Source organism: Phascolarctos cinereus, unplaced genomic scaffold, assembly GCF_003287225.1.
Source record: "Phascolarctos cinereus isolate Bilbo 61053 unplaced genomic scaffold, phaCin_HiC Scaffold_1;HRSCAF=81, whole genome shotgun sequence".
NCBI lineage: Eukaryota > Metazoa > Chordata > Mammalia > Diprotodontia > Phascolarctidae > Phascolarctos > Phascolarctos cinereus.
In genome coordinates this window covers 140,319,425-140,334,484 of record NW_027555514.1, presented here as the reverse complement: position 1 = coordinate 140,334,484, position 15,060 = coordinate 140,319,425, and the positions used below count along the sequence as shown (strand labels likewise).

General features: G+C 40.5%; 1 protein-coding gene across 1 annotated transcript in view; it reads right to left on the bottom strand.

The window, feature by feature from the left end:
• The window catches only part of LAMB1 (laminin subunit beta 1), a 94,706-nt gene extending 81,201 nt beyond the window's left edge, over positions 1 to 13,505 (bottom strand). Inside the window, exons 1-5 of the mRNA XM_020984595.2 lie at positions 13,400 to 13,505; positions 13,116 to 13,230; positions 11,792 to 11,967; positions 8,693 to 8,828; positions 4,788 to 4,861 (exon numbers count right to left, since the gene is read on the bottom strand). Coding sequence (XP_020840254.1) covers positions 4,788 to 4,861; positions 8,693 to 8,828; positions 11,792 to 11,967; positions 13,116 to 13,152 — 423 coding nt within the window. The 5' untranslated portion in view covers positions 13,153 to 13,230; positions 13,400 to 13,505. The remainder of the gene's footprint in view (positions 1 to 4,787; positions 4,862 to 8,692; positions 8,829 to 11,791; positions 11,968 to 13,115; positions 13,231 to 13,399) is intronic.
• Between the last annotated feature and the right edge of the window lie 1,555 nt (positions 13,506 to 15,060).

The window sequence follows — 15,060 nt, the reverse complement described above, 5'->3', positions numbered from 1 at the left end:
GCCTGATGCTCCAAAGCATAACGGCCAAGGAACTGGCCTTGAAGTCAGCAAGCCCAGGGTTCAAGTCTCATCTCTGACACCTACTGGCCTTATGAGGCTGGGGGAATCATTGAACCTCCTGGTGCTCTAGACAACTCCCTAGGACTCAGTTTTGGAGAAGGGGCTGACTGTATTGGTAGGGGGAGGTTCCTCATCCGGAAGTACCTTAGACCAATAAAATCCCAAGGCCAGTTCTTAATTCCAATCTTACACAACGTATAAAGCAAATGCAGTAAATAAAATGTGAATAAACATATTCACTTCTTAATTATAACAAACTTGGCAAAAAGTTGACAAGATGATATAAATTAATCTAAGGGGGACAACATAACCATTGTTTCCTTCCTTTCCTTATATGTTCTTTCAATCTTCTTTAATCTTCTCTTCTTCAACAAGAGAAGTCACTGGTAGCAAAATGCAGAGGGCTGAATATTATCCCACCTCCATGCCTTTTTTTGTATCTTACACACTATTTCACCTTTATCTGCTATTTTTACATACTTAAAAAAACACCTGTTTAGATTTATTAGACAATGGCCCTTTAAAAACAGTATTTTTTTTTAAACTCACCTGTTGAGTCCTCTAGGAATCATAAAGCTACTTCACACATGGAAGCACTGGCTTTTGCATCAAATTAAGCTTGATACTGGTTGAGATATTAGGTTGTACTAGTAAGAGCAGTAGCCAGGCAATTAAAACAAAGAAACAAAACCCTGAATGGAAAGCATCTGGTTTGCCCAGTAAGCTAAGAAAATTCTCCATTGTGTCTTTTGGAGAAGGAATCGGAGAGACTACTTGTCATTGGGGGAGAAGGGAATGCAGAGTTTTGCAGCTAAACACAACTGTTTCTTCTTTCCTTGTTTTTGCTCAGAAGTCAATTTTCTTGCGTAATGTAGTGCTGGAAACCGGAACCATCTCCAAGTGTCTACTATAAAAAAATTTTTCAGTCATTTGCCTCAGCTTTATCCTCTTTAATTAGGGCAGCTAGGTGGAGTAGGGGATAGAAGGCTGAGCCTAGAGTCAGTTCAAATCCAGCCTCAGATACTTACTAGCTGTGTGACCCTGGGCAAGTCACTTAACCCTGTTTGCCTCAGTTTCCTCATCTGTAAAATGAGCTAGAAAGGGAAATGGCGACTCCAAAAGAAAACTCCAAATGGGGTCACAAAGAATTAGACATGACTGAAAAATGACAAATATTTTCTTTAAAATGGGTGGGTGTGTTTAAACACGGAGCCTTCTTAAAACATTTACAATGAATAATTGGGCAATAAGATTTGAAAACTCCATTAAATCTGATACCTATTCTGAAAGCTCACCCTGCCTTGAAGACAACCCTGGATTCCTCAGGAAGGAGCTTGATCTGTCTAGTTCAGAGAATCTTAGATACAGACTTTGGAGACCTTGAATCTAATCCCTTTATTGGACAGAAGAGGAAACTAAGACCTAACCAGGCTAAGTGACTTGCCCGTGGTCACACAGATAGGATTTGAATTGAGTCTCTGAGTCCAGGCCTAGTGTTCCTGTTACATGACATGCCATGGTGCTGGCCTTAATGTCAAGAGGCCTGGGTTTGAATCCTGCCTCCAACACTTACTAGCTGCATGACAGTGGGTCAGTTGAGATATCCGAGACTCAGTTTCTTCATCTATAACAAGAGGATAATAACCCTAAGTATGTATGTCACAAAATGTTTTTGAGGCTCAAATGAGAAAATACATATAAAGCACTTGGCAGATCTAAATTTTGGCTAGTATAATTAGTTTTGGTATTATTAAAATGTTAAACTAGTGAAATAAGAGCTCTGGTAGGATATCTGCCATCGCTCCCTCTTCCAGGACCCTCTGTCCACCATTGCCTGAAATCCCTTGGGATGTGAATGAGACTCAAGTGGATCAGAGGAATAAAAGAATGAACCTACCTTCCTTCCAAACATGTTCCCCCTTCCTTGTGAGCTTATGTGTATGTGTGTATATATACATATACATGTATGTACACACATAGATATATATAACCAGCACACCCTTGTACACCCCATATCCGGTATTGCAAACAGAAAAAAAAAGACAACTCAAAAACTATTGTAAATGATCAACGGCAATTAAACAGACATAGTTTAATGATAGACATTTCATTTTTTATTTCCCATGCTAATTAAGACCTGGGTAACTGAAATACAATAAAATGACGATCCCATTATATACTCATTAGCTTTGACCTATTCAATGAAACAGCTAAAATATAAGCAGTGAGAATAACAAAAAAAAGAAACAGAAAGCTTTAAATAACTGACTAAATCCCTAGATGATTTTTTTCTCGAAAATGGCTTCGTTTTCATAAGATTTCCCCTTTGACAACAAATATTACATAATCACGACCAGATGGGCCACGAGGATGTTCCAAGAAAGTAGAGCAAAAAAGTACTTCACCAACCCATTTCTTGTTTAAGTTGAACACAGTTAATTCCTTTAAAAAATTAACACAGTTTCTGTAAATAAACATAATATGTTAATTTAACCTAGAATCATATGATTGATTGAGAACCAATTTTTGGATGTTTTAAAATCTCATTTCTTATCAGAAAAAAAAAAAACAACCATCACCCAACCCTAAGCTATTTAATGAGAATTAAGTGTGAACAAATAAACCACTAATTTCTCTAAAGTATAAAACAAAGGAAAACGTTAAGAAGCTTTTGTGGATAAGTAGCAAGTGCTATAAATATTCTTCAATCTGCCTTGACTTCAAAAAGTTTGAGAACTTAGAAATTCTCCAAGGGACTTTAGAAGCTACTGCCACCTCAAAAGTGATTTTTACTAAATTACGGTTTTTTTTTTCAAGGAAAAAAATCCAGTCCACTTTCCTTCCCTTCTTTTACTGTCTCTGTTCAAAGCATTTCTTAAAAATCTGACACCTCATGTGTTACTTTCAATTGTGAAGTTTTAAACATAAATGACTCGCTGCCTAGTTCCATGCTATGCATTCTACCTGAAAAAAAAAAACAATTCTCAGATTTCAAGGTCAGGGAACCAACCCTATGCAGGTCATTTACAACAGAAAACTGTTGGCTCATGGTATTAAGGTTACAGTGTTGGACTTTCAGCCAGGAGAAACCCGTGTTTGAATCTTTCCTGTGACATTTAATAGCTTTAGAGCCATAGGCAAAGTACTCAACCTCTCTGAGCCTCAATTTCTTCATCTGTTAAATGGGGTTAATAGCCATAGGGTACATCCCTCACAGTGTTGTGAGGCAGAGATGAAATAATCGATGTAAGGTGCTTTGTAAACTCTAAGGTGTGTCGGCTATTACTGCTGATGTCCTGGTCAAATACTATTCTCCTTAATGGACTTTAATATTCCCAAATCATTTTTTCAGTTTGCCTAACTTTTCATACCTAGGTGTGTAGCACCTGAACAACTGGATGAGTGTCCACCCAGATGACTTTTAAATAAAAATGAGCTCAGACTGAGATGCATTTATAATCAGGAAACTTTCTTTCCCTCCCCTCAAAAAGCCAAACTAAAAGGTCACCATGGTAATAAAAACATTTCTAGCCTTTGTAGAACAGAACTAATGAAAGCACCTTCTATGCTTCACTTGCCATAAAGATCAATATTCAGGGACCCAAGTTTAAATTTAACTTCTAGTCACCCAGTATGGACATGCGTTTGCAAGTGGGGGGATGGGGAGAACTGATCAGGTGCTTCTGGGAGACGGGGAGCAGGCATGGGGGTGGGATAGAGATGGAAGAGTTTCCCTGAGAGGCTATCCCATGACACCTCTCTATTCTGTCACAAACACTGGTGAGCAATGCCATGATTCAGCCCCCTCCTGACTTGCCAGCAACAGCAGACGTTTATTAGGGTGGGAGTAAGGGAAGGGGAAAGGTCAGAGGAGGGGCTACCTATGATAACAGCTTATGACTAAAAAAAAAAAACTGGCACAGTCTGCTGGTCTAGCTGGTACGGCTTTCACTTCTAGGCCTTAGTCTCCCTCAGCCACCAGGCAATGGCACAGGTCATGGGAACACGACTGATGTCTACGGCTACTGGCCCATGAAGAAAATCAATACACCTGAGGTAGAGTGAAGGCTCCTAATTCCAAAGGAAAACAACTCAAAAGTGATTTCAATCTATGATATAATTAAATTATAGGTTTCATGTGCATCAAAATGTACTTTTAAGCCATGCTGAAATCTGTCATTACCAGACAGCTGCTCAAGGAGAAACAAAGGCACTTTGTATATAGACATTCTCTACTTGTGGAGTCACTTTTACATTTCCAAACTGAAAGTAAAGAGAGAATTTATATTTTTAAACACACACATATCTGCTTAAAAAGAATTTTTAAAATGTTCCTCAAAACCTTCCAGAATCTTGAGAATCAAAGAAGACAACAGATCCTTTTCTGTTAGAAAACCCAACATTAAAATGTAAACAGAGCAGGAACAGGGATTTCATCTCCAGATGTTTTATTGTGGTTTGGGGCAGAGTCAAAGCTGGTTCTATCCATGTGCAAATAGAGATAACTAATTAAAAGGTTTTGACTGAATTACCTTCAAAATGTAGTTTGCTCTGCCTACCAGAAAGTTATTTGTTAAGCCTCCTTTTTACATTCCTTGGTTTAAAAGCTATAATGACATTTCAAGGTACGGCAACAGTAACACGTAAGCCCAGAGCGGCCATCAGTTTGGAAAGGGGGATTAAATCACGGCCTCTCTTCACATGGAAGAAATCTATGGATTCCTTACCTTGAAAGTCATGATGAGATGAGTGAAATGGAATTCAGCTTCCAAATCCAACTGGATAGTAACATTCTCCACACCTACAGAAGAAGAAGGAAAGGTAAGCAGGAATGTCTGAGAGCAATTTAGCTCTTTTCTGTTCTCTTGCTCTTGGCAACAATAACGGAAGGAACCTAACAACCACACGGTGCTGCTAGGTGGCAAAACCCTAATCTTCTGTCTCTTCTGGTTTTCAGGGCCATCATTCCGCTTTTGACTCTACAGTTGGCTATACTGAATCAGATCACTGCTTGACAGAAGTCTGGCATCCAGTCTCTAGCAATTGCCAGGACCGTCATTGTTTGCTTAGGAGGAAAATCGAAACATCTTCCCAACCATCTGTGCCAAGATATTCACAAAGGGGAAAAATTCTTTCCTGCCCACTGTAGGTGGTCAGCTTGCATGCTGGAGCACCAAGACATAATAATTCTCCCTCAACTGGAAAAGAAACACAGATAGTTCCCTCTTTTAGTAGACAAGAGCAAGGAAAATAAATAAAATCTACCACACATGTTAGTTATCTTCTAGTTTACAAAACTGGAAAAAGCTATGGGTGCATTTCCACAATTAAAAACCAAAGTCAAATTAAACAAAGGATCAGAGAGACCCAAATAAATAAAACCATCCTGAACAAATACTAAAGTATCCCCATTCAGACCACAGCCTGAACAAATTGACCTTTACCCTATGCCCTAAAGGTCAACGAGTTCCAGCTTTAATGCATTAGAAAGGTCACTGAATTCCAGAGGTAGAGAGTCTCCCTTGAGAACATACTACAGAATCATGCCTCCCCAGATGTAGGAGGAAGAAAAGACCCTATATCTGACTAGTGCTCCTGGAGATCTACTCAATACTTCTAAGGAGTCTCAAAAGGCAGGAAGATCTCAACATGTCAGAATGAATCAAGTCACAGCATGGTTGGTTTTCAGGAAATCACTAGGAGCTTTTGGAATAAACTTTCTGCATTGGGAAATTGCCAAGTCTATTGAAAGAAGGAGGGGGGGGAAGCGGTCATTGAAACGGATATGAGTTAGTTGGAATGCCAAAGAAAAGCATTCTAATCCTTTCTAACTAGCCTTATCTAACTTATTAAAAGTGTCTTAATATAAACTTATTCCAGACACTCACTTCTTGGGCAAGGTGTTAGTTAAAAGCATTATGGGACCACTTTGTTCAAGACATCCAACATTGGAGGAGTGGCTAGCTTCCCCAAACCTTCAACATTAGCTAAAAGTCATGAGATACCAAAACAGTACCAGTAAAGTACATGAGCTATAATATTCTCCTTCCCATTCTCCCCTTCCTTCCCTCCCAACCTCCCCCCCAGAAAAGACTAAAGAACTTTTTTTTTAATCAGGGAAACATCTGAGAAATAAAGACAAAGTTGGTCTTCTATAGCTCTCAAAACTTCCTCCAGACCTGCAAATAGCCCACTACACAGGATAACTCAAAGCTACTTTCAGCATCTGGCCACAATAGCTTTAGTTTATCACAAACAAGAAAAATGTTTGCTCAAGACAAGAGAAATGAAATAAAAATAAAGTTCACAAAGATCCTTAAATGTAATCTCTCAAATTATATGGAAGAAAATCAGGTACTAGTAAAAAAAAATAAACCTTTCTGTAGAAATAACAAATGCTGTTTGTTTTTCTTATCTAATCTCCTGTGATAGTGACCCAACCCTGCCAATTCTATACTCCTTTACTCCTGTTATAGGGGCTTCCCTTTGCCCTAATAACTTGCAAAAACCGTCAAACATTGGCTGCCTCTCACATGTAGCTGCAAATAAGCAAGACTTTCTCGTGAGAGGGCTAGAGAGAATGGCAAACTAGTTCACTGTTTATTTCACGAACAAACATTGAGGGTACTGCACTGTACTACTGGGAATATATCCCAAGTAAGACAAAAACAGAAAAGACTCCATATACACCAAAATATTTATGGTAGCCTTTTTTTTTTGAGGCAGTAAAAACTTGGTACATTTTATCTCCAATGTATCCTATCTCTATCTTGTCTCCTCCATTAGATGGTGAGCTCCTGGAGGGCAGGGGCTTTTTGCCTTTCTCTGTATTCCCAGTGCTGGCACAGAGTAAGCACTTAACAGATCCTTGGTGACTCAACCGAATGAAGAATGGCTAAACAAATTGGGGCATAGGACTGCAATGGAATACTACTGTGCCATAAGAAACAAGGAACCTGAGGGATTGAGAGAAACATGGGAAGCAGGCGGTAATGAATTGATACGGAGAGAATCAGGATAAGAACTGGGATAAAGAAAATCAGAGAACAATAGGCCCAATGACAAAGATGTAAATGAAAACAACATGAAAAGCAGCCAAAGTCTGGAATGCAGATTAACTCTACAGACCAAACCCAATCCCAGATAATAGATGACGAAATGCACCTCCTTCTCCAGATAGAATTACAATCACAGAAGAAAGAATGTAAGAGGTAGAAGGCATGCCAGAAATCATCTAGTTCAACTTTTCATTTTCAAGAGGAGGAAACTGGGGTCCCAAGGGGATACTAAGTCATATGGAACTGATAAGTTATTGACAGAGTGGAACCCAAGTCTTCTTACTTCTCATCTAAAGCTCTGACTACGCTACATTGCTTTCTTGCCCTGGGAACTCAGACTTCTAGCAAACAGGGGTCACATAACACTCAACTACAGGCTCTTTTCTTTAGGGAGTAGCTTCTCTCCCATAATGATAAATGGCTATTTGGATCTCACAGTTTCTGAGGTGTGGGGGCTGTAACACAGGCACTCAGTTAAATCAGGAAGAGCCCAGAAGCATTTTTGATCACAGAAAACCTTGTCCATGTATTAGCTTTCTTAAACACTTTATTTATTAAGGTTTAATGTGATTTTCTTCAAGAAACAACTCCCCCCAAATCAAAAAGGTACCACTATTATCTCATTTACTGCTATTATCCATTTTATCATGTTTGAAATTAAAGTGTATTTTCTTCATAATAACGATACTTCTTTAGTGTGATGAAGCAAATAAAATGCAGTATTAGGAGCCACAAAGATCTGAGTTCTAATCCTTCAGAGGCTTGCTAGCTATTTGTCCTTGAGCAAGCCTCTCACTAAAAGCTTCAGCTTCCTTGTCTGTAAAGTGGGGTCAATACTTCACTTTAGGTTCCTTCCTAACCTGAAATCTGTATACTTTTTTTTAATTTAACAATTTCAATATAACTGTTTGTCTTAGTCATCCTATGAATTTTGTTTTATGCATTTAAAAACACTTCTGAGAAGGGGTTCATACATTTCATCTATGATACACAAAAGAGTTAAGAACTCTAATGAGATAATAGACATAAAATACTAGGCAAACCTTTTTTTTGTTAATCTAAATGAAAATTATTTTTATTGTTGTTATGATGACTAAAAAATAAATTTAGCTTTTAAACTAAAGTTTAAAATGCCCCAAAGGGGTAAACGTCACTGAAGACAGATCATTAAAATTATCTAGTGCTTTCCAGTATTAAAAATTCTAAATGAAAAGAGAAAAAACTTTTTCTTCCAGCCAATCTCTCTCTATTCTTCCCCTCCCTTCTCTCTTCCCCCCAAAGTCACTCTATCCATTTTAAATTGCAATGCTCTGTGTGAGACTGAGGGCAGCAGATAGCATGAATTTGTTTACTCTATCATGAAAGACAGCTTTCTTGAAGAAAATGAAGGCTCCAGGGCGGAGGAATCTGATTTTACTAAGACATGTTAGTACTCAAGGCAATAAATCTGCTAAAGGCCATAATTACAGGACAGAGAAACCAACAAATAATTATGAACACACAGGAGCCCTTCCATCCAAACCAAAGGTTACCAATTTCTCTCTATGGAACTTGTTCCCACATCAACCACATACCATTCTCAGATTGCCACCAAATCTTAAGGCGGTTTGGAGCAAATGTTGTAACCACATTTTCAATGAGATGACTATCAGGGTTGAGTGTCTCATGGTAAGGATCCTGTGAATTGCATATGAAACATTTCTTGTCCTCCTGAAAAAAAGTTAAGTGGGCACAACAGTTGGGTAGAATTCAATATTCTTTTAAAAAAGGCAATAACAAAAGTGAATGATTCAATATTATTTTGCACCTTAAAGTCATGTGTTTTCATAGCTGCTGCATTTTTTACTCTAAATAACAGCTGAAAAGGCCTCCTTTCCTTGCAAATAAAAGTTTAAAAGTAGAACAGGACATAATTTCCACAAACTATTAATTTAATTAGAAATAAATTTCTTGGCTTAAATTTTAAACCTAATAAATAACCTAAGAAGTCTTACTCAGCAGTACAATTCACAAAGAGATTTTATAAACATATTAGACATTTGTTAGTAAGTGATGTTATAAAACAAATATCAATAAACAATTAAACATTTTTAAAAATTATATATACATTTGCATGTATATATACATACACACATATATGTATGTAAACACAGGGGGCAGCTAGGTGGTGGAGCAGAGTTCTGGTCCTGGAGTCAGGGAGACTCATCTAAGACACTTACTAGCTATGTAACCCTGGGCAAGTCTCTTAACCCTGTTTGTCTCCGTTTCCTCATCTATAAAATAAGCTGGAGAAGGAAATGACAAACCTATCCAGTATCTTTGCCAAGAAAACCCCAAAATGGGGTCATGAAGAGCTGGACAAGACGGAACAACAATGTAGACATAAAATACTAAAGCAACTAAATTAAAAAACGCATAATAGGAATAATTTACTGGGTTCCTTGAGCTTAAATCCATATGGAAGCAAAGTAGAAGAATGAGAAAGCATTGCCTGTAAATTCAGAGGATCTGCTTCTAAAACTTATTACCTATGTGACCTTAGACAAGTCAGTTCATCTTTCAGGGTTTCCTCAAAAGTGAAAAATAAAGGATTTGGAACAGATGGCCTCTGGGGTCCTTCTGAGTTCTAGATCTACATTCATGTGATGCTATTTTGATAAGGCTGGGAACTTTAGAAAAACAATGCTCTGCTCCATTACAAAGAGTTATAGGAATTAGGGGAAGGAAATTAAAACTCAAAGATAGATGAAATGGTTAAGGTAACCTTGGAAAGGATCTACCATCCATAGATAACTATTACCAAGGGGTTCATTCTTGGAAAGGCCCAGACATGAACTGGAATTGAAATTAATTCCATGTTCTAGAGTGGGGCACCACTGGTCCCCTTGATGTTTAGTCACCAGGGCAGCTGAGGCAAGAGTATCAAGAGTATGAACAAAGAAGTGAGGTTAGGGAAATGTTTTGTATATTGTCCTTGGTCAAATGTAATCTCCTTGAGAGTAACTGCCTTTCAGCAATCATATGGTAGAAATGGTTTTAAAAATAGCAAAAAATTCACACAATTTCAAGGTTTACCATGTCAAATGTAGAGTCTGACTCTCATTTAACACAGACTCTAATGACTATGGCAGAACTTTAGGGAGAAGGTTACTTTTTGTTTTAGAATGGGATGGGAATTTTTCACAGGCAGCCTAGGAGAGGCTAGTTTACTTTATCATAATAAAACAAGAGATACCTCCCATGGAAACTTACTTTTACCCCAAATTTGAATACTATTTTAAAAAAGTCAACATCAGTTACAGTCATTACCATGCAGTCAAGGAAATTAGTAATGGAGAACAATTACCAGAACTTTAAAAAAAGGAGGGGTTAATTATAGCCTCACTTCTAATCAGGAAGTGGTCTAGACATCTCTGTATAAACCTGGAAGCCAGTGAATGGAGTCCACTTTACCACATTCTTTCAGGTCTTTGGAATGGGTTTTTTCTTCCTTTAAAAGGTTGGACTTCAGTCCAAAGCTGTTGCATCTGTTCGTCCTACTGAAGAGCTAACATAATGTGTAGGTAAGGGAGTGGATTTCTAAAATTAGTAGTGATAGCTCAGGATTGAATTTATTCTACATTTGGAACAAGCATCATTTACTTACTGTTACCTTCCATTCCCTTCCCTTCAAAGATGATGAAAACAATTACATTGGGTTTTTTTTTTGCTTTTTGAAAGTTTTAAACTTTTAAAAAATTTTACCTAAAAATGTGACCTCTACTGATGAAGAAGCATGTTTCCCATCGCCTTGACAGAAAATTCAATAAACAGATGGACTCAGGGTACAGAATAAGGCTTTTTTTTTGGACACAACCAATGAAGGGATTTGTTTTGCTTGATTATGCATGTTTGTTTCAATAATATTTTTTTCTTTTCCAGTGGGAGAGGATGAAGAGAGAGGTGGGAGAGAGATAAAACATTTCCTTAACTTAGAAATTTGGAAGTTTGAAATTTAAAGTTTGAGAGCTCCTTTAGAAGCAGATTCCTGGCTGCATTTTTTTATTCCTTGTTAGAGTGGGGTCCTTTTGTCTTCAGTCAGGGTATAGTAGGAAAAGCAAAAGATCTGGGGTGTGAAGATGAAATATTTAACTTGGGTAGAGGGAATATGAAGAAAAAATGAGGCATCAAAAGCCCATGTCATCACTACCTTGTCACCATCTAAATACAGGCTGAGTTGAATCCTAGTGTGGGTTATCTTCTTTGGTGATACACCCAAAGAAAGGAAAAAGCTTCTATGAGATGTGGTACCAATGAAACTATCAGTGTAGTCACTATGCTCCTTCTCCCCTCCCAAGTCAGAGGTAAGGAGGATGGAAGAAATTACTTGAATCCACAATTTTTTTTTACTCAAGTTTCTCAGTGTTTCCCAATTCAGAGAAAAGGAGGGAGGCACGGAACACGAAGTTAGGCTGTCTTTCCAGTGGGACAGGAAACATTAAGCGGATACAACTGTGCAAACACATTGAGATGGGGCAAAAGGAAAGGCTTCCAGTCATACTCTCTGGAGGCCTCCCTGGCCTCCAGCTTCCTATTTAGGTAACTGGCAGGGGCAGGAAATCTGGCCCTTTCAGTGCCTTCGACTATGGGATGCCCAGCCCAGCCAGAGCCACCTGGCAGATCCCCAGCCTCACCTGGAGGTGGCTGACGATGCAGTAGGGCTCAGGTTTGTGCAGTCCGCACGTGGAGGTCACTGAGAGTTTCTGGGCGCGGCCAATCAGCAGGTCTCCCGTGGCTGGATAGCAGCTGCCCTCCGCACAGCCATAACTGTACTCGGGTTCTTGGGCGTGCACTCTGACTCCCCATATAGCTGAGAGTGGGGAGTCAGGCCCAGGTTAAGCAGGCAGAGGTGATAAATGTAGAGAGGAGGAGGGGCACACGAGAGAGTAAGACAAGAGATGGAGAAAGGAAGAAGATACGGAAAGGGAAGCGGCATTCAGGGAGGGCACAAGCGAGAGGTGAGAGAGAGCAGGGGGTTAGGAATGGTGGGGTCCAGGAGCAGCAGAAGAGGACAGACAGACGGATGGGGCATTGAGACAGATAATAGAGTGAAAATAAAACAAGAGATCAGCATTGAGCACCACCTCCCAAACATCCATTCACACACTCTTTTGACCCCCATCTTCCAGTCCCTGGGGAAAAGCCCGATCCTGGGGAGTCCCAGTTCCCACCAGAAAGGATATTAATTGCAACTCATTAGTTCGGCTTGCTTACTGCAAAACGCAAGGAAGTGTGTGTGTGTGTGTGTGTGTGTGTGTGTGTGTGTGTGTGTGTGTCTCCCAGAGATGTCCCGGGGTGCACACTGGCACGGCTCCCTCCCTTTGACCCAGAGGGGTGCGACTTCCAAGGGGTGGGAAAAATGGGGGAATGAACTTCGCAACTTTCTGGTTGCTTAACATTTCGACGTAATCCGAAGAAGGAAACGTCTACTGTTGCCTTTTTGGTACTATCCAGAGCCGAACATCAATCGCTAATTAAAGTCATACGGGGCGCCACGCTATTCCCAGGATAAAGCCTTCTTCGCTCAATTCTAAGCAGTTTCCCAGGGAAATAGATTACAGGCGGAGGACAGAGAGATCGACCTTGGGACCAGACCTCGGTGGCTTGGGCTTTCTTAGCTCCTGCAGGGTAAGGGAGCAAATCTAGGAGAGGTGAGGAGCTTAAAGGTGAAAGGAAGAGACACACGCACCGAGGACCAGAGAACCAGAGCTCTGGCTATAGCCACGACCTCTCCACACCCAGGTCCCGCCGCCTCGCGGCAGCTCCCTTAACCAGGACAGAGCGAATGGCATTTTAGAACAAAAATTTAATTTCTAACCCAAATTCCTCCTCTGATTCATTTCGACTTCCAGCAAAGGGCTTGCGAAAGGGTTTTTCTCCCTTCCTTTCCGCTCCCTCTCTCCCTCCCCCATCTCCAAACCCAAGACCACACCACCAGGTACTACCACTCAGAATTACCTAGGAAACCGAAAAGGTGCACCTGGAGTAATCCCATCTCCTCCTCCCTTCTGCTGGAGGGAACTGCAGAAGACAGAAAGAAAAAAAGCCGCTTGTGGATCTGCTTGCTTTCTCTCTGCAGAAGTGGGGGGAAGCAGAAGACAAATTAAATGATTAGCGTGGGGGGGAAGGGGCTGCTCTTCCTCCCCCTACCCCTACCCGCTGCTTCCAAGAAATGGGAGGGAAAAAAAGAGAGGAGGAGGAGGAAAAGGGAGTAAAAAGAAAGAGCACAGAAACTTTCTTACCCCAAACTCAAAGGCTTCTTCTCCCAGCTCCTTCCAGCCCCGGAGCCCAAAGAAGGGAATTGGAAAGTTTAGCCCAGGGAGGAACAGAGGGAGGCGCCTTTGCTCATGCGCACACGGTGGGAGGTGGGAGGTGGGGGGTGGGGGGCGGGCTGGCGGGTAGCTGAGGTCTTTGGAGAAGCAGGAGGGTTAGTTGTGTTCCCACGCTGGAGTATTCCCCCCTTTTGTGGTGTTGGTACTTCAGCTATAGGTGCGCCCTGCTATAGGGGTGAGGATGGGGGATGGGAGGACTAGGACTTTGCAACTACCTGGTGCACAGTTTCAGATCCAGCTTGAGCGCCCTGGGGATGCCCAAGGGGTCAAGACAATCGAACTGGGACAGGAATGAGCACTGTCTGATCTAGGAGCTAGGTCCTAGGATGAGAAGGAGGGGTGGGGGAGAAGACCTACCACGGACTCATCCATTTACATTTGTAAGAGGTGAGTCACTTAAAAAAAAAACCCGCTGAGAGCTAAAGCCTCCCAAACACATAACCCTCCCTGAGACATTCCTCCTTACCTTTCTAGAGGAAGGATGGAGCACAGTGATTTTTAAGGGAGATAAATCTTGTGTCCTATGAGCCTGAGAGAATTTTTAATAACGACATTATCTGTAATTCTACTCTCGCCTTTTTAACATCCTATCGGTCATCAAGTCCTAGTGTCTGATGTAGGTAGGCACCTCTGCATCTTTCCTTTCTATTCTCATTGACACCACTCCACCACTCTAACATGCTTCTCTGGACTACTGCAAAAGCCTCCATCAGGTCTTCCTGCCTTCCTTCTCTTCTCCAATCTATTCACACAGCTGCTAGATTTTTCTTCTTTTTATTAATCCTTTGCTCAGAAATCTTCTATGGCTCCCAGTTATGTATAGAATAAAGTAAAAACTTCTTTACTTGGCACTGGACTCAACTTTCAACAAGCTGGTGCCATCCCTTCCTTCCCTTCTGCAACCTTCTCTTGCATATTGCCAATCATGCACTGTATGAACCAGCCAATTTGGATTTTCTATCCTCTTCTAAAAGCACTAGTGCACTTTCCCAACTCAGTTCTTTTCCTCTTCCCTGCCCTCTATGTCTAGAATTTCCTTCTTGCCCTTTTTACCAGCTGAATTCCTGACCATCCTTAACACCCAACCCAAACACCTCATCCTTCATGCAGCCAGATATCCCTCTGTAGTTAGTGACTTTTAGCTGCATGCTTTAAAACCTCTCCAAATTCGCTTTTGTGATGTTGTGTATAACACTTATTGTGGAATTCCCCCTTCCAGACTATAAGCTTCAGGAGGGTAGGAAGGACCATGTCTTAGCTTCCCTTGTCTTATAGCTTCCCTTTGGCTTAGGATAGGGTTCTTTGCACAGTTGGTGCTTAGTAAAAATTTGTTGACTTTGTTTCCATTTTTTTTTTTTGTGAGGCAATTGGGGTTAAGTGACTTGCCCAGAGTCACATAGCTAGTGAGTGTTATGTGTCTGAGGCCGGATTTTAACTCAGGTCCTCCTGACTCTAGGGCTAGTGTCCTAGCTGCCTCATTTGTTTCCATTTTTAAAAGGTACTATCCACTGATATCTGAAAAACATTATCCAGATAATTTAATAAAAATATTATACTTTCTAAGTAATTAT